The 24485-nt window shown below is 47.3% G+C and overlaps 1 protein-coding gene across 2 annotated transcripts in view; it reads left to right on the top strand.

Annotated features, from left to right (window-relative positions):
* The window catches only part of GDAP2 (ganglioside induced differentiation associated protein 2), a 305146-nt gene that overhangs the window by 240456 nt on the left and 40205 nt on the right, over positions 1-24485 (top strand). For both annotated transcript variants that reach the window (XM_086935835.1, XM_086935836.1), the window contains exon 9: positions 20321-20397. In XM_086935835.1, coding sequence (XP_086791961.1) covers positions 20321-20397 — 77 coding nt within the window. The remainder of the gene's footprint in view (positions 1-20320; positions 20398-24485) is intronic.

The raw sequence follows: 24485 nt of genomic DNA, 5'->3' as shown, positions 1-24485 counted from the left end.
GAGTCCTTTAAAAATAGTTCTAGTCAAGGACTCTGCGTAACTTAGCACCCCAGAGAGGGTAAGCGCATAAAGATCTTTTCTTCAGATTAGCGTCCTTTGACATAGTAAAAGCCTAATTAACTTATAACATGAGGTGATCCTTCGCCCGATATTTTAATATGGTGGCAGCCATTAGATCTTGGAAGCCAGATTTTGTGTAAAAAAAGTCCTTTAAAAAATGTCACCGGTTGAGGACGCCGCATAACAGGGCCGGAGAAATGGAACAACGTGAGGGATTTAGTCCATGATGGGTAAGCGCATAAAGATCTGTACTTGCTATTAGTGTCTTATGATACTAGATAGATGGATAGGATAGAAATGTTAAAATATATAAATTATATGTATGTGGAAGGTTAAATTGTATTTTTCGAGTGATCTCAATTAGAACAGTCGGAGGTTTGTGCTATAATGTTAATTTAATCTCAATATTTTTGAGTGGTTTCTCATTTTATGTCTATATTTGAGAAATTATACCTTACTACCTTTGAACCACAGATTTGGCTAGAAAGGAGGACTGATCATATGAAATTACGAGGTAATCGACTACTGCTACGTCGATATTAGAATACATTATTTTATAAATAAGTATGGGGCATACTTTTCACTCACATTACTAGTTATCACTTCCAGGAGCTATAATATGAAAAAAAGAGACATAACACGATAGTATGCTCACATGCCAGTGCACACGAGGGTTGATAACTTAAAGTCCTTAAACTAGAGCACGGATGGCATCATGATGGTTAATTGAACATTATATAAATGTTATAGACGCACCTTCACATGTGACTCGCTTATTCTCAGGGGTATGCAGGTTGGGCATTGCTAAATGGCAACACCTATTAGAATCTCACAACACATACATTCCTGCACCTTATCTTCCTGCCAGTCCTACAGCCTTGAAAAAGCACCCGCTGTAAAGCCACATGGGGGCAAAACACGTGTTGGCTGGATCACAATGTAATGAAAGATTAGGAATTTACAACAATAAATATATGCAATACTGTCTTTGATATAACTTACAAGGAATATTCCCCCCTCCCCACCTAAAAGAAATTTGAATAGGGCAATGGGGACACACTGTAAGAAAGTGGCTCTATATATACTGGACCAAAGTAAGGTACAGTGTGTATAGAGTCCCCAGAGGTTTGGCAGAGGTTAAAGTTAGATATAACCATACTCTCTAAAGTGGTAGCTTGGTCGAGCAGTAAGGCAGTACCAGACGACAGTGTAAAGCATTTGTTGTACACACTCAGTCAGCAAAAGGTTTCACACACTCAAGAACGGAACTCTAGGCCAATTGTTTTTATATCAAAATATATAGTTGTTTTATTTTAGAACCATCAGGTATCAAAATATACTTTTCTAAGTGTGAGTGACTTTAAGTAATTACTTTGCAGAAAGGCAATAAACTTAGTAAGTACATTAGCTACAGTGGTTGCAGTAGGCAACACAATTCTAAACACAATGTAACATTGAGCTCAATGGGTTTTTCTACATAAACGCAGTTGATTACTTTAAGGATTGCTTTTCTAACCACAGGACTTGATCCTGGATTCAGTCCCAGGACCTAAGCTGTAAAATCGATTTGGTTACAGTTGTGATTTTTAAAGTATATAAATGTATTTTCAAAGTTGACACGTAGAACATTTTCAGTGAAAAGCAAGCAATGACATCCTATGGAAGGAAATTCAAGTCACAGGTAAAGTAGGTTCTCGTTACTTTTGTAATCCAGTACTGGACTCCTAAGTTCAGTACTGGGACCTCTACCTAAGACAGGAAAGCAATTACGTTTTGGTACTTGGTTGGATTTTTAAAGAATATTTGTAATTTGCAAAAATCGACACTTAGAAGAAATTTCACAGAAAATCAGTCAATGGTTTCCTATGGGAGAAAATGCAGGTAAATGGTAAGTACAGTTAGGATTACTTTTGCGGTTCAGTACTGGGCTAAAAGGTACAGTACTGGCTTCTCCCCTGATCTCAGGTGAGTAATTCGGAATTCGTTATTAGTCTGATTTTAGATGAATATTTTAAAGTTTCAAAACTCCACACTTGGAAGAAATTTCAGTGAGAACCAGTCAATGTTTTATTTATTTTATTTACTTATTTATAAAGTTTTATATAGCGCGAACTAGATCCTGAAGGATACCAGAGCACTTTACAGTTAGTGGTAGAGGAAGGAAAAAGATCACAACAATCCTAAAATGGTGAAACAATATGCATAGAAACATATGGTGCAAGCATAACAGATCCTATCTATTTCAGGATTAACGCAGAGTGTGCTAGTCCATGATAAGATGATATCCAGGGAGTGAAGATACATAATGATGTAAGGGGGCGTATACAATTGTAACAAATAGAATTATTAACCAATGCTGTAGTATATACAAAGCGATAAGTGACCATTGTGTTAAGGTAAGAACTTGTTCATGAGGAATCTTTTAGCTTCCTTTTTGAAAGCAACCTTGGAGGAGATTCTGCGAATTTCCTGTGGAAGAGTTCCAAATTCTTGGTGCAGCGCCAGAGAAGGCTTGTTGGCATGTTCTCTTTTTGTAGAAGATCTGAGGTTTCAAGAAGAGGGAGTTAGCACTCCTAGACGGTCTACCCTCTACTGATAGTACTAGTTTTTGCACAAGGTAGTTGGGGGTTTTGAAGTGGAGGGCTTTGTGGGATAGGCAGGCAATCTTCAGTTGAATTCTAGCTTCAAAGGGCAGCCAGTTTAGAGATTTTAAGACCGGGGAGATGTGGGCGTTTCGCTTGGTGTTCGTGATCAATCTGGCTGCCACATTCAGTGAAGCCTTTAGGGGGGGCAGAGTGTATTTGGGTAGGCCACATATGTAGCACTGCCATAGTTCAACTTCGGTAGGACGAGCGCTTGGACCACTTGCTTGAAGTCAGATTGAGGTAGGAAGGATTTGAGATTCCAGAGTGTTCTCAACACGTGGTTAGCACCCTTGCACATGTTGCTAATGTGGGACTTCATATTCAGATGCTTGTCCAGGGTGATTCCTAGAGATTTCGCTGAATCAATAATGCGGGGAGAGCAGTTGAAAGCGGTGAGTTGGTTCATCCAGGGGTCTATTTTAGGAGTATGTTTCGGGGGAGAAATGAGGAGGAATTCTGTTTTGTATGTATTTAACAGTAGGTGGTTCTCTGTTAACCAGTTTTGGGTAGTCAGTAGGGGGGAGTTGAGTGAGGAGATGTCATCCGGGGAGGAGATTTTCAAATCCCGTTGGGTGTCGTCTGCATACATTTGGAATCGAATGTCCAAGGATTTTAGAACATTGGCTAAGGGTTCAAGGAACAAATTGAAAAGAATGGGAGATAGGGAGGACCCTTCAGGAACCCCCATGTTGACTGGGGATGGCATGGAGAGGGAATGGTTGGCTTTAAGTCTTTGTGACCTGTGCTGCAGGAAGGATGAGGACCAAAGAAGCACCTGAGCGGAGAGACGCATCCTATGTTCAAGAATGAATAAAAGGTTGTCATGATTGACAGTGTCAAAGGCGGAGAAGAGATCGAGTAGGATAAGGAGGAAGGATTCATTTCTATCAAGCAACATTAAGATGTCATCCATCACATGAGTGAGAGCCGATTCTGTGCTCTGCCCACTACTAAAACCAGATTGCTGTTGGTCCAGAAGATTGAAATTTTCGATATGCACACAAAGTTGAAACTGGACGCATTTTTCAAGGAGTTTGGCTAGTGTAGGGATACTGGAGAAAGGTCGGAAGTTGTTAAGATCTGTGCTGTCAGCTGTTGTTTTTTTAAAAATAGGTGTTACCTGCGCCTCTTTTAAGCAATCTGGGATCGTGCCGTGTGACAAAGATGCAGTGACGATCTTTGTCCAGAAGGGGGAGATTTCTTCCTTAATTTCTTTGAAGATGTTGGGAGGTAACGGGTCGTTGAAATGATTTGATGGGTTAATACTCCGAAGAACCTTTTTGATCTCTGTTTCAGTTAGGGAAATAAAAGTATCCCAGGAAGCGTTGTTCTTGATACCCCATCTGACTGGTTCTTCCTTGTCTAACAAGGGTAGGGGGGTGCAGGTTTATTGTGTAGCAAGAGAGCCTTCCTGGTCTCCAGATCGATGTTAATAAGTCTAGATTTCTCAGTGAAGAAGGCAGCCAGGTCATCACATGAGGGAGGGATGACTTCCGCAGCTGGACGGTTAGGGGCTTCCACCGATTGTTGTTTAACCAGTTCAAACAACTGGACGCTTGGATAAGTTGGGATCTGAAATATTCCGCTTTAGCTGTCTTGATTTGCTTGTTGTAAGCGCTTCTTCCTGATCTTAGGATTTTTAGATGGTGCGCAGATGGTGTGGATCTCCAAGAACGTTCGATGGTCCTTAGATTGCGACCTTCCGAATTTAGGTTGCCACTGAACCAAGGTTTAGGTCTTTTAGTAGGTGCATTCTTTTTCTGGAGTGGCGCTATAGAATCCATGATACTGGCAAAAGTGCATTGACTTCAAGTATTTCTCCTTGGGGAGAAAGGGCCCGCTTACCGCGGGTTGCTAGGTCAACTGTGTTGCTAAGTCAACTGTGTTGACCTAGCAACCCGCTGTAAGCGGGCCCTTTGGAAGGAAAATGAGTTATCAGCTTTTAGGTAAGTACTCAACTGTTAGAGTTAAGGTTCTGGGCATAGACTCAGGGGTCTCCTGTGGTAAATCTAATTTACCTATGCGGAATTTCTATGCGGTAAAGTTCAATAAGAATAACTCAATCAAAAATGAGAGGCAGAGTCCGTGGCATTTGAGTTTATAAGGGTTTTATTCCTCAAAAAGGAATTGGTTCGAACCAGGTATCATGTTCCATCACCACGAAGGTTCAGGAAGGGATAGACAATACTTTATTAACAGAATACCATATATATAGTAAATGCATTTCAATGGTGATGGGTACAGAAGGCGTAACAGCTGAGAGAAGAGAGATAAGAACACATGTGCGTAACAGAAGGCGTGCACAAGGGCGTACACGGAGGAGTGTACTAGACACGTCACAGAAAAGTGTAACAGGTGGGTGGATCCATAGAAGAATCCTGCAGTGTCAGCAGAAATATATGGCAGGGATGCGCGCGCAGCAGCATGACGTGTGATTGACGTGGAACTGGAAAGTGAAGGGGACTTGACATTTAGCTCCAAAAGAGGAGACAGAAGTCTGGCGTGTCAGAACAACCTAAACCCAAATCATATCTGATATCTTGTGTTTGAGGAACTGTATTATCTAGAAGGAAAGGTCTCTCGGCAGAGGCTATTCTATACTGACTGCTAGTGCGTGCATATGTGTCTACGTGTCTATGTGAGATGCGAGGGGCCATGGGCCTACCATGGTAACGGGAGCAATGAATTACTTGCATGGAGACAGAAAGGCCGGGCCCTTGGCTCTGCAGCTGGGAAGATGTTTTCCTAAATCACTAGACAGGAATGTATTTTCGAGGAGCGGAGCAGATAACTTGAAGGTAAAATACAGTCTTGGCAGGCAAGCAGGCCGAGCCAGGCACCGCTCGCCGCACAGGGAGTAAGGCAAGGGTCATGGAAGCGGCAGGCTGCAGCTTTCAGAGACAGAAGGCAGAAAGGGCTCGATGGCAGGAATCAGGGCCTAACTCGCCAGAGCCAGAAAAACGTGAAAGTGCACCATGTAAAGACGGTGGCACAGCATACTTAGGAACTGAATATTCGACCCATTCATGGTGGATCTGAAAGAGGACATGTTAACGTTGGACGCAAATGTGTTTGCGTCTTCATAGCTGGCTGTGGAGGGAACATACATGTACTTGAAGCACGTACATGGAGCCGTTGGGGTCTACGTTAGGGGGCACAATTGACCATAAAAATTCATATTACCTCATTCCCTCCTTGTCCCCTACGGACCCTTCATGATATATCAATCCTCATTAATCTATCAATCTGTTCATGTAACATCATCTGCTCTTCTTTTTTCAGGCGGGATTTAGAACGTGGACTTGAATGAGGAATACATGATGTGGCGCACAAGCCGCAAATCGCTGGCCCACATTGCAGACATAAACAACAACTGAATACTATGAGAAGGGCTATACCTAGGAAGGATAGGACTTTCCATCCCCAGGCAGATAACACACTCCAGAACCAACCGGACCAAGTCCAGGTGCCTGGATTCTGGTGTATCTGACTTGCAATCTTATGGAGACGAGTTATGGCTCTATATACTGACGGTGCGTTTTCTGGAATGAAAACACAGCAACTCGATCCGATGACTCTACAAGCTCCGCCCCTATCGGCCAGGATGACGTCAAGGACAAGACGATTTTGAAGAACAACAATCCGCATAGCAGACTGCTCCTCTGTTAAGTTGCCTAGGGCAGAAGTAGTCTCATTCACTACTGCTTCGACGGTTCTGGTTAACTTACGTATCAGTTTACTATTAAAGACAGCACCTAAATAGGGAAAGAAACCTTTATTGAAGTCTGTATACTGCTCCCATGCCGTTTCAGTATAGTCGACAATCGGGAGATCTCTCTTGGGTCTAATGTGTACTAGATGGGAGTCCCTATGGTAATCAGGAGGGGCTAGGAAAACAGGTGGCAGAAGGAAGGCAATGTAACAAGTACCATCCCAATCTAGAGGTAAGCGTATATATGCTGTATGTCCACAAATGAAATAGGAATGACGGGAAGCTTTAAATGTAGACTTGCCTTTATCACTGAATTCGATCACAGTAGTACATGTACTATGACCTAGGTGTACTGAACCATTCTTTCTGACACATAATTCACCTTTTACTGGTAATACTGACATAGCGGGCAAGACTGGTTCGGCTTCGGACTGGACATTCAGAATCATGAGGTTGAGTGTAAAGTTACCTAATCCATATACTTCGTTTTCTAGATCAGTCCCTGTCCTTTGGGGAAGACCCTCCTTGTCAGGGAAACATACTTTATGCAGAACTGTGTTCAGGTTTCCCCATACCCAGTTGCCCTGGTAAACTACGGAATCAGAATCTAAAGAATTTATTAAACTAAACCATGCACCACAGGAACCATTGTGTGTGAACGGGTACGGAAAGAGGGGCAGAACTCCCTTGTATTTCTGATAGGGAGGGAGTCGGCCACATATCCAACAATTAGTAGCATTGCTGGTCTGATGGGAATGATGTAACATACTGATGAATGTATTGTTGCGCAGCGCAAGTCGGTAAGACAACTCATGCGGGGGTAGTTCACTGAAAGTGTGCTCGACAGTGTCATTTGGAGAAGAATGTGGACGTTTGAAAATAGGAAAATATACATGTAGCAGTATACTTGCAGCAATAATCATAAGACTCAGAAAAAACATAATCAATAGTGTCACAATACAGTGACTACGAAGTGATTTACAATATTCACGTTTCTTGAGCTGTTTCTGTCTATCTCTCTCTCTATTGGGGTCTAGGGGATACATGTCAGAAACTTGTCTAACCGATTCACCTAGGGGAGGACTTAAACAATTAAACTGTCTGACTTGCTAGACCTCAACTTTAATTTATACTCCTGAGAAGAAGTTTTCTCTACCAGGGGGAGTTTTGAGTCAGTCTGTGGAGGAGGGCAGGGCTGGGAGTCTAAGTCTGGCGGCAGTCCATGGCATTTTTTAACATGACTCGAGTGAAGCCAGCCCTTACGGCCCTCCACTTTAATCGCAGTCCTTGTAGTCAATAGTACTAGCTTCGGCGCCTGCCAACGGGGCTCCAGCGGACTTCTCCTGTCGAAGTTCCTCACGAACACCAGGTCCCCCGGAACAACCTCATGTGGCTTCACCTCGGTGTTGCCGGGAAAGGCTGCAGAGACCTGTGAACGACATGATTGTAGTGCAGACATCAAGGAAGCAAGGTAATCTGTCAGCATAGTACAGTCAACATCAGTAATTTTACGAGGCAGAGGCGTCCCCCACATATTCGGTGGCCTGCCAAAGACCACCTCATACGGGGATAGCCCTGTTCTTGAGTGTGCTATCATTCTCATGTAAAAGAGTGCAACTGGTAAAGCTACTATCCAGTCAACGCCTTTCTCTCTACAGATCTTGGCGAGACGAATTTTCAGAGTCTGATTATGACGTTCCACAAGACCTGCTGCCTCGGGATGTCGGACACAGTGGAATTTCCATTGATAGCCTAGCAGGAGTGATACCTGCTTCATAAGCTCGGACGAGAATGGCTGACCATTATCTGAGTATACGATACGAGGCAAGCCATACCTGGGGAAAAATTCACGTACCAGCTGTTTGGCAGTGGTCGGAGCAGTGTAATCTGGGACTGGATATGCTTCTGTCCAACGGGAAAGTGCACATACAACTACGAGGACATACTTGAATCCTCGACAACGTTCCATCTGGATATAATCCATCTGGAGGACTTCAAAAGGGTGATCGGGAGGATGAAATCCACCTTGCTCTACGGGAATGCTTTTACCTGGGTTGAACTGACAAAGAGATCATGCAAGTACGCACTTTCTGTTTTGCTGCTGCTCGTAAATGTTTATTGAACCAGAGATTTTGAATACTGTCTAACATGGCTTTTTCTCCTAAATGTGCAGGACTATGTACTGTGTTAATGATAACTTGAACCATAGAGTCAGGGAGAAACCATGTGGCTTTCCCCTTCGTCATCCATCCTTGTTCTGTCTGGATCCCTCCTAATTCAGTCCATTTCTTGATTTCGTCTGGTGTAGCATGTGTCTGTATGTCAATTACATCTAGGGCGGGATCTCTAACTGTCATGCAATGTATCGGTGTCGAGACTATTGTCTTTGTCAGGTCAGTTGTGTGGGTCTGAGTCTGAGCTGTATGCTTCGCTGTTCGGTCTGCCAGGTCGTTACCCTGGGAAATGGTATCTGTGACTTTCGTATGTGCCTTGCACTTCATGATGGATATCGCTGTAGGCAGATGTATTGCGTCTAACAGAGCTTGAATGAGGGGACCGTGCTGGATTTTGGCTCCGTGAGAGGTCAAAAAACCTCTCTCTCGCCAGAGTACACCGAAGTCGTGTACGACTCCGAAGGCATAACGTGAATCTGTGTATATGTTAACTCTTTTGTTCTTTGCTCGAATACAGGCTTGAGTCAGAGCAATGAGCTCAGCTGCTTGGGCTGACAGGGTGTCAATACAATTTGTTTCTATGACTTCAGTTTCTGTGGTGACTGCATATGCGGCTACTAACTCTCCTGTACTTGTTCTCATACATGAACCATCCACATAAAGCGTCAGGTCTGGATCTGGTAATGCAGTATCTGTCAAGTCTTGTCTGGGTTTCGTCGTGATAGTAATGACTTCAATACAATCATGTGCCAAAGGGTCTGTCTCACTTAATGGCAGAAGTGTAGCAGGGTTCAATGTATTGCAACGCCTGATTTCTATGTGTGGCTGAAACAATGTCAATTCGTAACCTGTCAATCTTGCTATAGTCAAGTGCTGGGTCTGTGTTCGGTTTAAAAGAACTTCCACGGAATGTGGAACTTGTACTGTCAATTGATGTCCTAACACTATGGAATCACTTTGTCTGATTGCTAGAGCTGTTGCTGCGACTGATTTTAAGCACGCAGGCAGAGCCTGGGCTACTGGATCTAATGTACTAGAAAAATAAGCACACGGTTTGTGTGAACCTGCTTGATCCTGAGTAAGTACTGACAATGCAGTACCTTCGCGTTCTGTGACAAAGTGTAAAAGGCTTACTGTAACATGGTGTCGCTAAAACAGGTGCTTGACATAGGGCTTTCTTTAAGTCATCAAAAGCTTGTGTATGTTCCTGAGTCCAAGGGAGGACAGTCGATGTAGCTGCCTCCTGAGTTGTCAACTGTATGAGTGGCTTGGCTAAAAATGCATACTGAGGAATCCATTGTCTACAGTAAGAAGTGAGGCCTATAAAAGCCCGTACCTCCTTTTGTGTCTTGGGTTGTGACATGTTTACAATTAACTGGATACGGTCAGGCGTTAGCTGTCTCCCCCCTTTGGACAGCAAGTGCCCAAGGTAAACCACTTGCTGAACACAGAATTGTAGCTTTGAAGGAGACCCCTTGTGTCCCTTGTCAGCCGGGAAATACAAAACTGTCAGTGATGCTTGTTCACATTCTTGTTCACTTCGGGCGGTGATCAATAGATCATTGACATACTGAAGTAGGGCAGTGTTGTCAGGCATGTGAATACTGTCAAGTTGTCTTTTCAGTGCTTGACTATAGATGCTGGGGCTTTCTGTGAATCCTTGAGGTGCGCGTGCAAATTTGAAGCTTCGGCCATTTAAACAGAATCCGAAAAGATATTGGCTTTCCGGATCAATAGGGACGCTAAAGAAGGCGTTCTTCAGATCAATTACAGTAAAGAACGTTGCTTCGGAATCAATAGCTGTCAATAGGGACGAAATATCTGGGACCACTGGATATTGTGGTACAATGCATTTATTCAATTCTCGTAAATCGATCACTAATCGATAAACTGGAGGTGCATTTGGATCAGTACGTTTAAGAATTGGAATGATAGGGGAATTACTCAAATTTGAGTCGGTTTCTACAACCACTCCTTGTGCAATGAGCTCGTCAATGATTTTCAGTAAAGCCACTACAGCATCTGGCGGTAACTTGTATTGTCGGATTCGTGGTAATACCACTCCTGACCTGAGTGTGACTCGATATGGTGTAATGTGCATACAACCTACATCAGTGGGGCCTTGTGCCCATAAATGTGCAGGAACATTCTGTAATCTGGGATCAATATCTCTCAACACATAGTGACCCTTGAAGTCACGCAGAAACAATCTTACTCCTTCCGGAGAACAGCAAATCACAGCTCCTAGAGCCTTCAGTGTCTTGATACCTAACAAGTTTTCTGGACATGATTTCGTTAATAACAAATCTGTAGTGCGAGACAACGGACCAACTAAAAGAGGTACTGGTTTCGATACTTCATTTACAATAGGCTTGCCTGAAAATCCAAGGGAAACATTCTGGGAGCCTGAGAGGGGTGCCCCTGGAACCTCGTCGTGACTGATTGTTGTTCTGCTTGCCCCTGTGTCAATCAAAAACTTTCTATCTTTTCCTAATACTTGACTATGTACATAAGGACCCTCTTGATCTACAGGAACCTCAATAAGAGGCAAGCCAACCTCCCTCTCTAGGCTGTTTCACGTGTATCGCTGGTAATCGGGATAATCAGTTTGAGCATACTGGTACATCTGCTGTGTTGCATGTTGGGTTGCGGCAATCGGTTGTGGCTGTGGTACCGCTACGGTCTGTACTGTCTGTTGTGGGGCATGCATAGGCTGTACATTCTGTGGAACGTGTTGTTGGCACTGATCTTGTCTAGGTTGACGTGGTCTTTCTTTAGTTTTACCTGTAGCTATATTATGCTTCAAAACTGCACATTCGTTTATATAGTGACCTGGCTGTTTACAATAGTTGCATGTCCCTTTAACAGGAGCTGCTGAATTATTGGACTGTGTCATACCCTTTTTCTGACCGTCAGCTGGAACTGACTGAGCAACTAACATTTTCATTTTCGTATCTTTCATACGTCTTTGTTCGTGATCATGTTCTTCTCTAATTCTGTTCTGGTGGTACTGTAACATTTGTAACATTTGGGAAGGCGTATTTGCTTGCCAGGTGCTCTCGACTTTCAGTACACGATTCTTAACTTGGGGCAGAGAATTTTCGACTAACTTGGATACAAAAAGGTGTGGATATGACTCACTACTTGCTTTCAGGCCACTATTAATAATAAAACATTTCTCAAATCGGGAATAAAAATCACTAGTGTCTTCGTCGGGTTTCTGTTTGCAGGCTGAGATTGCATCCCAGTCCTCCTTTTTAGTTGCTAATAATCGTGGCAAGACCTGTACTAACAATCCTGGTAATGCCTTAGTTTTATCCCCAAGCCCTAGGCCTGGGGTTCGAGTATTTTCTTCGTCCTCTAATGCAGCCCAATCAATCTTTTGCTCTCCCACCTCCCATTCTTTTTCTTTGAGTTTCTCGTAAATACCGGCAGGCAATAATACTTTCAATATTTTCATAATGTCGGGATAGGTATAATCTCCCATGAGTAACATGTCTTTTATTTCACGGTGGAAACCTGCAGGGTCTTTATCGTGACTGGGCACTAGTTTCTTCATTTCCAATAATTCCATTTTAGTTATGGGCGTGTACACAAACACACGTCTAAAGGTATTATCAGCATTCCTGACTGGATGCACTTCTCGCAAGGGATTTTGTCTGTCTATGTAAAACATTTTTCTTTCTGGGGGTGGAGCTGAAACAAACTGTGGATTCAGGAAAGCACTATATCTGTGTCGATGTTCTAAAATTACCTTAATTAAGTCGGTACCCAGGCCCCTCCATTTATTCATGAGTAACTCTATTAACACATCAGGCAAGGGACCTGGATCAGAATGTTGGCCTTTATACAGAATGAGGAGATGTTGTATCATATACATACTAGCTAGTCGCTGTTCGTGTGGGGAAAGATTCAAAAAGGTCTGCGCTAATGCGTCATCACTATATTAGAATTGTCAGCCCATTGTACTGCTGACCTGGCTAATTCTTGTTCATCCATGGAATCGAGTACATGGTACCCCATTCGTTCTTGAAGTATTTTATCGGTAGCCTGAAATAGATGTTCAGGAGTCTTCACGTTTGACATAGCGGAGTGAAAAAGTCTCTTGCTTTCTGGGCGTATCGGCTTATTAAAGGATCTACCCTTTCCTACATATGCTATCGTTCCTCTATCTTCTGGCTCTTCCTCCCCTGAGGATTTATTCGTGTCTGACTCTGCTTCCCTTTCAGCGTTCTCTTTTGCATGAAATACTACTATTTCTTTACGAATTTTCCTGTACATGGCCTCTATACATGCCTTTCTATCATGTTTTCCCTCTGAAATATTCTGACCCCACGTAGTTAGTACCTCCATCTCTTCTTTATTTACACCAGGCCGGTCTCGTTCTCTTATGAAACAGTTTATGAGGAATCTTAATAATACACTTTGAAGGTCTACTTTCTGATGTGCCATAGCCTCGTGAATACATTCCTGACCCTCCCCTGTCTGAACAAAATGATATATCCTGTCTAGATAATCTTGCATTCCTGGAAATAGAACCAAAAAATTTGCAGCACGTCTTATGCGTATTGATGCTAATATCATGCAACCGTCTTTGCCTGGTACTGGGTCATATCTACAGTCTGTAAGAAACTCTTTAAGCTTTTCCATTGTGGCTGGTTTCGGAGTACGTTCCATTGCTAGTTCTCTAATAGTTATTCGGTGTGTTGGTGGCGGGGTATGGTAACCCCCTGATGCACCTCCTGAGGCGGAGGCTTGAGCATGATCTGTCTGTAGGGTCGTGTCAGGCCCGAAAGGATTAAGCGGATTAATAGGATTAATGGGGGGTGCAGGAAGTGGTGGAGGAGTGGTCTGTCGTTGGGGAAGGTTATTAGTGGGTGGTATAGGTGCAGGTGGAACATTGGTATATTCGGGAGCTACCTCGTCTAAATAGGAAGAAAGAAAAATATCTGCTGCAGTCTTGTGACGTAACTTAGTCGGAACCAATGGAGGGGGCAGATTTTTCGGTACTTCCGGGGTCGCCTTGGGCAGGCCCTCGGCCAGGACTGGATACAATCCTGTTATAATGGCATTACTTCGTCTATCGTGCTGTTCCATTCTAACTCGTTCTCCTTCTTCTAGTAGTTCTTTCTCTTTGACCTTATCAGAATCCTCTCTACTTTTCTCTACTTTTCTGAGTGCTTTCTCTGTCCGTCTGTGTGATTCTTTACGCCATAGTTCAATGGCATCTTTCTGTGACTGTCTGGCTTTCTTTTTCCATAATGCTTCTTCTACTCTCATGATGCACTCTGCATCCCATGTCCCTGTAGCGGGCCATCTCTGATTCTCCGCTAAATCCTTGGTGTAATCCACCCACAAATCGAGATACAATACAGCGTCTAAGCCGTGTTTGTGGTACATAAAATATCCTGGAGTGTCCCTGGGTGGGATGGGAACAGCTTCCTCGAGTATCCCTTTTCTAGTTCCTATCTGTTTCAGTTTAGAAAACAGCGGCATTTTGAGCCGTGACACTTGATACGTGATACTTACTCGAATTCGGACACCACTAATACAATAAACACAGTAATGAAAATCAAACAATCACTCATACCACGACATTAAAAACACATTAAAACATTTCTGAAAACGAACAATAACTTGATATACTGCTAAACAGTACAGATACACTGCTAAACAGTGCAGACCGGGTCTGTGTACCCAAACTCGTCTTGACCGGACACAAATTAATGCACCCGTCTAGATGCGTCCCCAGCAACGGTACTCACCGGGAAGCACGGAACGGAAGGCCTCGGAAACTCGACACTGGACTGGACCGGACTGGACTCGACTCGACCTCGATTCTGGACTTAGGTACTTCGGAACTTCGGAACTGGTGGGCCTCTGAACACCTCGGACCTTGCTCTCTCGGCTGGGCTCTGGTCGGGATCCTCCGCACTCCTCACTGCCTCGTCTGGGTGTCGATCGCAGCCTCCGTCACCTCCGTTGGCCTGAGGGAGATACAGGAAATCCTGCGGGTACGCGTAGTTGTCCGTCACGGCTGTGGCAGGGGACCAGGCCTGCAACGCACCGCCGGCGCGTAAGGTGGGGGAGGATTCCCTGTTCGGGCGCCAATTATGTGGTAAATCTAATTTACCTATGCGGAATTTCTATGCGGTAAAGTTCAATAAGAATAACTCAATCAAAAATGAGAGGCAGAGTCCGTGGCATTTGAGTTTATAAGGGTTTTATTCCTCAAAAAGGAATTGGTTCGAACCAGGTATCATGTTCCATCACCACGAAGGTTCAGGAAGGGATAGACAATACTTTATTAACAGAATACCATATATATAGTAAATGCATTTCAATGGTGATGGGTACAGAAGGCGTAACAGCTGAGAGAAGAGAGATAAGAACACATGTGCGTAACAGAAGGCGTGCACGAGGGCGTACACGGAGGAGTGTACTAGACACGTCACAGAAAAGTGTAACAGGTGGGTGGATCCATAGAAGAATCCTGCAGTGTCAGCAGAAATATATGGCAGGGATGCGCGCGCAGCAGCATGACGTGTGATTGACGTGGAACTGGAGAGTGAAGGGGACTTGACATTTAGCTCCAAAAGAGGAGACAGAAGTCTGGCGTGTCAGAACAACCTAAACCCAAATCATATCTGATATCTTGTGTTTGAGGAACTGTATTATCTAGAAGGAAAGGTCTCTCGGGCAGAGGCTATTCTATACTGACTGCTAGTGCGTGCATATGTGTCTACGTGTCTATGTGAGATGCGAGGGGCCATGGGCCTACCATGGTAACGGGAGCAATGAATTACTTGCATGGAGACAGAAAGGCCGGGCCCTTGGCTCTGCAGCTGGGAAGATGTTTTCCTAAATCACTAGACAGGAATGTATTTTCGAGGAGCGGAGCAGATAACTTGAAGGTAAAATACAGTCTTGGCAGGCAAGCAGGCCGAGCCAGGCACCGCTCGCCGCACAGGGAGTAAGGCAAGGGTCATGGAAGCGGCAGGCTGCAGCTTTCAGAGACAGAAGGCAGAAAGGGCTCGATGGCAGGAATCAGGGCCTAACTCGCCAGAGCCAGAAAAACGTGAAAGTGCACCATGTAAAGACGGTGGCACGGCATACTTAGGAACTGAATATTCGACCCATTCATGGTGGATCTGAAAGAGGACATGTTAACGTTGGACGCAAATGTATTTGCGTCTTCATAGCTGGCTGTGGAGGGAACATACATGTACTTGAAGCACGTACATGGAGCCGTTGGGGTCTACGTTAGGGGACACAATTGACCATAAAAATTCATATTACCTCACTCCCAGGGTCAGAAAGGCACAGTAGTTACACCCTCAGCGGCACAGGGGCAGCCGGGTGCAGAGAGAGTAGGCCCAATGCAATCCAATGGAGGGTAGGGTGCCTTCGGTTGGTGGCTGCAAGCAAGCAGGCCACGCGGCTGTGGGAGCTGAGCTCCTGGTCACTTACTCAGGGCAAGTGGGGAAGTAGAGTAGGGTAGAAGTTGTACTTCCAGCGGCACTCGGGCGGCTGGGTGCAGGGTGCTTTTGACTCGTCGGGCGCCCAATGTTATTCAATGGGAAAGTTAAAAAGTGAACAAAGGCTGCAGGCTCGGGGACGGAGATTCTTCAGGTGCGACCACCGCTTCGAGATGTAAGTTGGGATCTTGGAGAATAGATAGGTACCCCAAAGGAGGGCGCCGGGTGCAGGGGTGTCTTTTGGGGTCTGGAAATCTTACCCTTGGCTGGTCGCGGTTGGAGGGGTCCCTGGTTCTGAGTCTGCAGGCATCGTCTGGTTCATCGAGGAGGGTCTTTGAGCACTGGACTTCGGGTCAGAGTCGCCGGGGGGGCGTCCTTGTGGTGTTGGGTCACTCAGGCACAGGCCGGGCTTGGCGGGTGCAGAGTGGGCTGGATTCATGGTTCCTGGCTGGTACCAGGGGTATTGCTTTTGGAGCAGAACCACTGCTCGTGGGAGTCCCAGTCTTTTGGAAGGTTTAAGGCAGGCAGGTCCTCTGGGGTGTTCGAGGTTGCTGTCCGCAGGAGACACCGGAGTTTCACAGGATCAGGTTCAAGGATCAACAGGCCTGTAGGGTTCTGGGGCCAAGTCTGTGGGTGTCGTCCTTTTGTTAGCAGCTGTGCGGCAGGTCTTCTTGTTTCTTGGTCTTCTTGTTGTTGCAATCGGGATCTGAGGAAGGAAGGTTCAGGGTGCCCCTAAATACTAAATCTAGCGGTGTTACAGGTAGGGCAAGGGCAGGGACCAATGGGTCCCTGCCCTTGGGTGGGTACACCCCCTTTCCTGCTCTTCTCCTGTGGGAGGGGGCCAGGAGCCTAGCTTTGATTGGGCAGGGCTCCCCATCTACAAGATGGCCGGAGCCCGGGGTCGTGCTTCACCTCGCCTCTCCCACCTGAGGGGTGGGATTGGCATAGGCTGGCACACCCTTTCCTCACTTGAAGTTTTCCGCCGTTCTTCCCGCCAGAGTGGGGGACAGAACCGGTGGGGGCTAGTTGCTGAGTACAGCAAGTGGCCTGGAGAAGCTCACAAAGGCGGTATGCCTTTGAAGGCCTGGAACCTTGTCCCAGGATGTGCATTGTTTCAGGCCCCCGAGAGCGGCAGGCTCTCGACCCAGGGGTCCAGAAACAGGTCTGGTGGTGGCAGCCTCAGCAGCCACACAGTCAGGACACTGGGGGTTGGTTAGGTTTCAGGGGGCATCTCTAAGATGCCCTCTGTGTCCATTTTACTTTAAATCTCACACTGGCATCAGTGCGGGTTTAATGTGCTGAGAAGTTCTCAGTCTTCAGGGAAGCCATCATGGTGCTGTGGAGTTCGCAATGATGACCTCCCAGCACCATATACTCTTAGCAGCACTGCACTTGCAGTGCCCAGGAATGGTTGTGGGTACATGGCCCATGCACCTGTGCCCACACCACTGCCATAGGGCACCCAGCTAGAGGGGTGCCTGATGGATGCCAGGGCAGTGAGCTTGTGGGCATGGCACACAGGGGTGTGTGCCATGTCGACTCTTTGTTTGGGTCTGTACTTAGACACTCAGCCTGCAAAGGCAGTGGGTGGGTGTCAGGGTACAGGGCCCCTGAGGGTGGCACAATAAGTGCTGCACCATATACTCTTAGCAGCACTGCCCTTTGCTGTGACCAGGAATGGTCCTGGGTACATGGCCCATGCACCTGTGCCCACACCACTGCCATAGGGCACCCAGCTAGAGGGGTGCCTGATGGATACCAGGGCAGTGAGCTTGTGGGCATGGCACACAGGGGTGTGTGCCATGTCGACTCTTTGTTTGGGTCTGTACTTAGACACTCAGCCTGCAAAGGCAGTGTGTGGGTGTCAGGGTACAGGGCCCCTGAGGGTGGCACAATAAGTGCTGCAGCCCTTCGGGCCTTCTTTGGTCACCATGCCCTGGGTACCTAGGGTACCATTTATTGGGGCTAACAGGTGGCCAGAGATGCCAATTGGGTTTTGGTTTCAACACAGTTTTAGGAAGGGAACACAGGCCCTGGGCTCCTGATTGGCAGGAGCCCAGGGCACACTCAGTCAAAGTACATCAGCAGTTCAGCAAAAAGTGGAGGCATACCAATGCAAGCCAAGAAAGATGGCACTTTCTCACACACACTTCATGAAGAATGTTAACACTATAAATTGTACAGCACAACGGGATGTAATCCGAGGAACGTGAAAAATAAAACATTGCATAGTAGAACGGGGACACTTCAGGAAGAATGTCAACACCATAAATTGCACAGCGCAAGGGGGTGTAATATATGATTACTCCTGAGAAGCAATCAATGACGAGATTCTAAGAAAAAATGCCAAACCTGATTACTTTCAATGCTGAAAGGTTCGACAATAAGCGATACATCGTGCAACTATAGTAGATTGAATTAAACTAAATGCGCATTTTATGACTTGCCTTTGAATTCTGGGAAAATACACTCACTGTTTAGTAATCAAAATGTCACTCTTAGATGCCCAGAGAAACACCACTGTATTTATTCCATTTATTTATTTCATTGATTTCTTTTATGTCATTGCTTGAAGAATTTCTGGCCTGAATCATGTGAGAATCTCATTGTTCCATTTCCAATCCAAGGGGGATGCCTGTGTTCTGCTGTTCACTGAACTCTATGACCCATGTTTGCCACTTTTCTTTCCACGTAATTATGTTCTATAATGCTGGAGTTTATACACTTTTTCTCTTAAAACTATAGACCATATTGTGCTCGCACTGACTCTCCTCACTAATCCCCCCTCACCGTCTTTACATCTTGGACTGAGGGCCTCAGAGCACCAGGCTTCACACAGTAATAATTTGTCTATGAAAGGAGCTTCTAGGCGCCCTCCTAATTCAGAATGAGGACACAACTGTACCTTTAGGGGTCATCATCAGCTGACCTCACACACCCGAAACATCCCTCGGAGAACATCCACTTCTCAAAATTCGCAGTCCGCCTCAATCAAATCCCTACAGAAACTGAGTTCATTCAAAAGCATGGAGAGCGACACTGATAATAGATGCCCAGGCATTAATAATCGATGGACAGGCATTGATGATGGATGGAACACTGGCCCATTCCTAGCTGCTCAGTGGCTTCCCTCCACCTTCAGTGCCAAGGACCTGGGCTGTTGCATCAGTCTCTGAGTCTCCTTATAGCCGCGTGCACAGAATCCTCGCACTCTTTGGTGGTAAGTACACATCCTACGCAGAAACAAGCTTTCCGCCCAGGCCACTCTTTCCGCTCCACTGTGGGTGCTCTTACAACTGGTGCTGCTCACCGGTCTCCCAGAGCCCACCCTCGCCGCTGCCTCTCTGACCAGTGGCAGGTCAGTGCATCACCCCCACATTCTGTGCTTTCTCAGCAACAATCACCCATTTATGGACCCTCCTAGCCAGCTGCTACTAGTACCAGCCTTCTCTTGCAGTGCCCAGGAGGGTATTGAAGAACCCCCAGGCAAGGACAGAGCGCACAAGGAACCAACCTGATGGATCAGTCTGTGCGTCCGGCTGAAGCTGAGCCATACACTCCAGGGAAAGAGTCCAGACTGTCATCAGCTCCTCTCACCTCTCCTCCTCTCAACATCCCCCGTCTCGCCTTTTCCCGCCTCACCTGAACTGGTTATATGGAGTAGTAATTAACCGGAACTACATATGTCCCAAGGCGCCTGTGTACTCCCACCATTGATACTTACGTTATGACGACATATCTCTCTTCACATGTCTAAGCATCCAACCATCAGAGTATCACCTGCACATCTTGGCACCTATTTCCCTTCCTTGAGTAAAACTTTCAGTTGTTCTCTGGCTGGGTCTGTGCAACACACACACACATATAGAAATGGAAAAAATGTCAAATAAATACATTGAGGATACATCTGCTTGGAGGTATATATGGACCAGTTTAGTGGTTTGTTCTATAGTGTGGTGACTGCACCTTTAGTAGCCAGATGGGCAATCAGACCCACTTTGATTGTGTGTTATTTGGAGCAGGGACACATCTGCACCACACATACAAGTATTTTGCACAGATATAGAGTTAACTCGCCACCTTTGTTAGCATCACATCCCACACAAACTGGAAAAATGAACCAGTGTGGTGGTGGAATCGTTGCAGTTGCCTTTGGAAGTCAAACTTCACAACCAAGTTTCTGTAATCTGACTGAGCTTAAGTTGAACTCTGACTGAAACTTAACACATTTTCCTGGTCCGTTATTTTTAGCTACAATCGCTGGTTGACGCGAGCGAGGACTGAAGACCTCTCTGACATAGCTGCCCTTCGAGCTCTGTACCAGACAGGTGAGCCCTGCTTTTTTGTTTCACCTTCAGAGATAGTATTTGTGACATGGTGACCCTCACGGTGGGTATCCAGGGCTGGATTAGCCTCCCCCCCAACCCCCCCACCCCCCTGCGCTGCTCCATGTTTATACTTGTCATTGCTTTTCTAAAGAGTTCAGGTCTCTGGCACCAGGGAGGGTCATCCTCGTGCATCATCTCCCCACGCTGCTTCTTACTTGTTGCTTAACATTGTCCACAAAGCGCGACTGCCCCAGTGCCCTTTCAACTGGACCAACAACAGTGAGGGAGGTGTTGTATCTGAGATGAAGCACATTGCAGGGATGATGGGTGGGAGATCTTAGGTCTCAGTTTAAGGAGGTGAGGATGCTTTTAAACTGAGGTGATACACATTTTGGCACTCGTATGAGGGAGGTTTGGTTTTAAATTTCAGACGTTTTGGATCAGATGTCCCAAAAGTAGACATTGTTGAGTTTGACCCTGTTCTTGGGGGCCACAGGGGCAGGTAGGTGTTGCTAGACTACAGCCATGGGGCTTGGTGCATTTTGCCTCTGCTGCCTGGGGTCCCTCAAAGCTGCAAATCTAGACCACGTGCTCCCTTTCTGCCCTTGACTCTCAGGGTAGGGAAGGTGGGCAGCTAAAATAGTTTAAGGGAGATAGTATGGGAGGAAAGGACTCCGGATTCAAGCAGTCAAACAATAAACAATCTCCACTACAGAGCTTTGATTTTCAGAAAAAGAAAAGTACTTGAATCACAACAGGGAAGTTATTCTATGAATGCCACAAGGTTCCTAAACAGACCAGCCAAACCTTGAGATTCAAGCACAGTTGCAGGCTCAGAATGGTGAAATGGAGCAGCTGTCTGGCGTTTTGACCCATAGGTAGTTTGTATACTTGGACTCGCTGTTCCCTGAAGCGCCTGCAGCATTTTCAACAAATTCCACCAAAATCGGTTAGTCAAGTTCTCAGTCAATGTTTGGTTCAGTGATTTGCATTACTTGAGGTGAAGCATGCTCAGACTCTGTGTGGGGTGTGCAGCCTTTAAAACTAGCAGTCAGAGTTGCAGACAGGACAGGTATTCCAGCTGTCCCACCTCCTTCTCTTTGTGTGCGCCTCTGGGCACACTCCCGCAGAATGCTGCTTATCCAGGGTCTCTCTTGGAATCTACAGCTGGGCCCTTCCACCTCGTGCAGCCAGCTGGTGCAAGATCATTTCTTCCTTCTCTGCCTGGCACCCAAGTCTCATGCAGACCCACAGCTGTCCTTGATGATTAGCAGACTTGAGGTGATGGCCCTCTCCTCCAGGAGACCGACATTCAATGGTACCAGCCCTGGATCACGGCAGCTCTCCCGTATCAGTCCGGGATCCCAGAAGCTCTCCCCTACCAGCCCCAGATCACGGCAGCTCTCCCGTACCAGCCCGGGATCACAACAGCTCTCACGTACCAGCCAGGGCTCATGGCAGCTCTCCCGTACCAGTCCTGGATCCCAGCAGCTCTCCCGTATCAGTCCTGGATCACGGCAGTTCTCCTGTACCAGCCCGGGATCACAACAGCTCTCACGTACCAGCCTGGGATCACGGCAGCTCTCCCGTACCAGTTCTGGATCCCAGCAGCTCTCCCGTATCAGTCCTGGATCATGGCAGCTCTCCCGTAACAGTCCTGGATCACGGTAGCTCTCCCGTACCAGTCCTGGATCACGGTAGCTCTCCCGTACCAGTCCTGGATCATGGTAGCTCTCCCGAACCAGTCCTGGATCCCAGCAGCTCTCCCGTACCAGTCCTGGATCCCAGCAGCTCTCCCGTACCAGTCCTGGATCCCAGCAGCTCTCCCGTACCAGTCCTGGATCCCAGCAGCTCTCCCGTACCAGTCCTGGATCCCAGCAGCTCTCCCGTACCAGTCCTGGATCCCAGCAGCTCTCCCGTTCCAGTCCTGGATCCCAGCAGCTCTCCCGTACCAGTCCTGGATCCCAGCAGCTCTCCCGTACCAGTCCTGGATCCCAGCAGCTCTCCCGTACCAGTCCTGGATCCCAGCAGCTCTCCCGTACCAGTCCTGGATCCCAGCAGCTCTCCCGTACCAGCCCGGAATCACAGCAGCTCTCACGTACCAGCCCGGAATCACAGCAGCTCTCACGTACCAGCTGTGGATCCCAGCAGCTCTCCCGTACCAGCTGTGGATCCCAGCAGCTCTCCCGTACCAGCTGTGGATCCCAGCAGCTCTCCCATACCAGCCTTGGATCACGGCAGCTCTCCTGTACCCTCCCTGGATCCCGGCAGTTCTCTCGTACCAGTCCTGAATCCCAGCAGCTCTCCCGTAAAAGCCCGGGATCACAACAGCTCTCACATACCAGCCTGGGATCACAGCAGCTCTCACGTACCAGCAGTGGATCACGGCAGCTCTCCCGTACCAGCAGTGGATCACGGCAGCTATCCCGTACCAGCCCTGGATCACGGCAGCTATCCCGTACCAGCCCTGGATCACGCAGCTCTCCCGTACCAGCCCTGGATCACGGCAGCTCTCCCGTACCAGCCCTGGATCACGGCAGCTCTCCCGTACCAGCCCTGGATCACGGCAGCTCTCCCGTACCAGCCTTGGATCACGGCAGCTCTCCCGTACCAGCCTTGGATCACGGCAGCTCTCCCGTACCAGCCTTGGATCACGGCAGCTCTCCCGTACCAGCCTTGGATCACGGCAGCTCTCCCGTACCAGCCTTGGATCACGGCAGCTCTCCCGTACCAGCCTTGGATCACGGCAGCTCTCCCGTACCAGCCTTGGATCACGGCAGCTCTCCCGTACCAGCCTTGGATCACGGCAGCTCTCCCGTACCAGCCTTGGATCACGGCAGCTCTCCCGTACCAGCCTTGGATCACGGCAGCTCTCCCGTACCAGCCTTGGATCACGGCAGCTCTCCCGTACCAGCCTTGGATCACGGCAGCTCTCCCGTACCAGCCTTGGATCACGGCAGCTCTCCCGTACCAGCCTTGGATCACGGCAGCTCTCCCGTACCAGCCTTGGATCACGGCAGCTCTCCCGTACCAGCCTTGGATCACGGCAGCTCTCCCGTACCAGCCTTGGATCACGGCAGCTCTCCCGTACCAGCCTTGGATCACAGCAGCTCTCCCATACCAGCCTTGGATCACAGCAGCTCTCCCGTACCAGCCCCAGATCACAGCAGCTCCCCCGTACCAGCCCCGGATCACGGCAGCTCCCCCGTACCAGTCCTGGATCACGGCAGCTCTCCCGTACCAGCCCTGGATCACGGCATCTCTCCCGTACCAGCCCTGGATCACGGCAGCTCTCCCGTACCAGCCCTGGATCTCGGCATCTCTCCCATACCAACCCTAGATCACGGCAGCCCTCCCGTACTGGCCCCGGATCACAGCAGCTCTCCTGTACTGGCCCCGGATCACGGCAGCTCTCCCGTACCAGCCCCGGATCACGGCAGCTCTCCCGTACCGGCCCCGCATCACTGCAGCTCTACCGTACAGCCCTAGATCACAGCAGCTCTCCTTTACCAGCTCTGGATCACAGCAGCTCCCGGAGTACACTGCGGAATACCTTCTTCATTTGTCTGTAAAGACACCCTAGTACTGAAACGAAGTTGGAAAGTTTAGGTTCACTCTATACATTATTTCCAGACAAAATAATGTCTAACTCGTTTCTAAAGTCCAAAAACAGTTTTATATTTAATCTTTTGGTGCAGGGCAGACAGTCATTTTGTGAGACGTTAGCCGTCTCAGATAGGGAGGAACTGGCTCTAAGTACCATTACATGAGCATCATGAGTGTAGAGCGGGCCCCTGGCAGTCGTCCGCCTTCCTGGAAGGGCCACTCAAGGGGAAGACCAAAGGACCAGGCCATGCACTAACAAATTCTTCCCTCTAAAAGCTGAATTTCAAGACTCGTCCCCATTCTGAGCCATTAACCAAATGACAGTGCTCAGTGACGCCCAATCAGCAATCCTCTGAAAAAAAGGTTACCTTATCATTTCTAATGGCAGCCCTGTCACCTTGACTTCAGTATCTGGGGCTGCTGGACTCTCGTTATCATTTTTAAGGGCAGCCCCATCTTCTTGACTTCAGTGTGCGGGGCTG

The sequence above is a fragment of the Lissotriton vulgaris genome, chromosome 8, assembly GCF_964263255.1.
Source record: "Lissotriton vulgaris chromosome 8, aLisVul1.2, whole genome shotgun sequence".
Classification (NCBI taxonomy): Eukaryota; Metazoa; Chordata; class Amphibia; order Caudata; family Salamandridae; genus Lissotriton; species Lissotriton vulgaris.
This window is presented reverse-complemented; position numbering and strand designations above follow the sequence as displayed.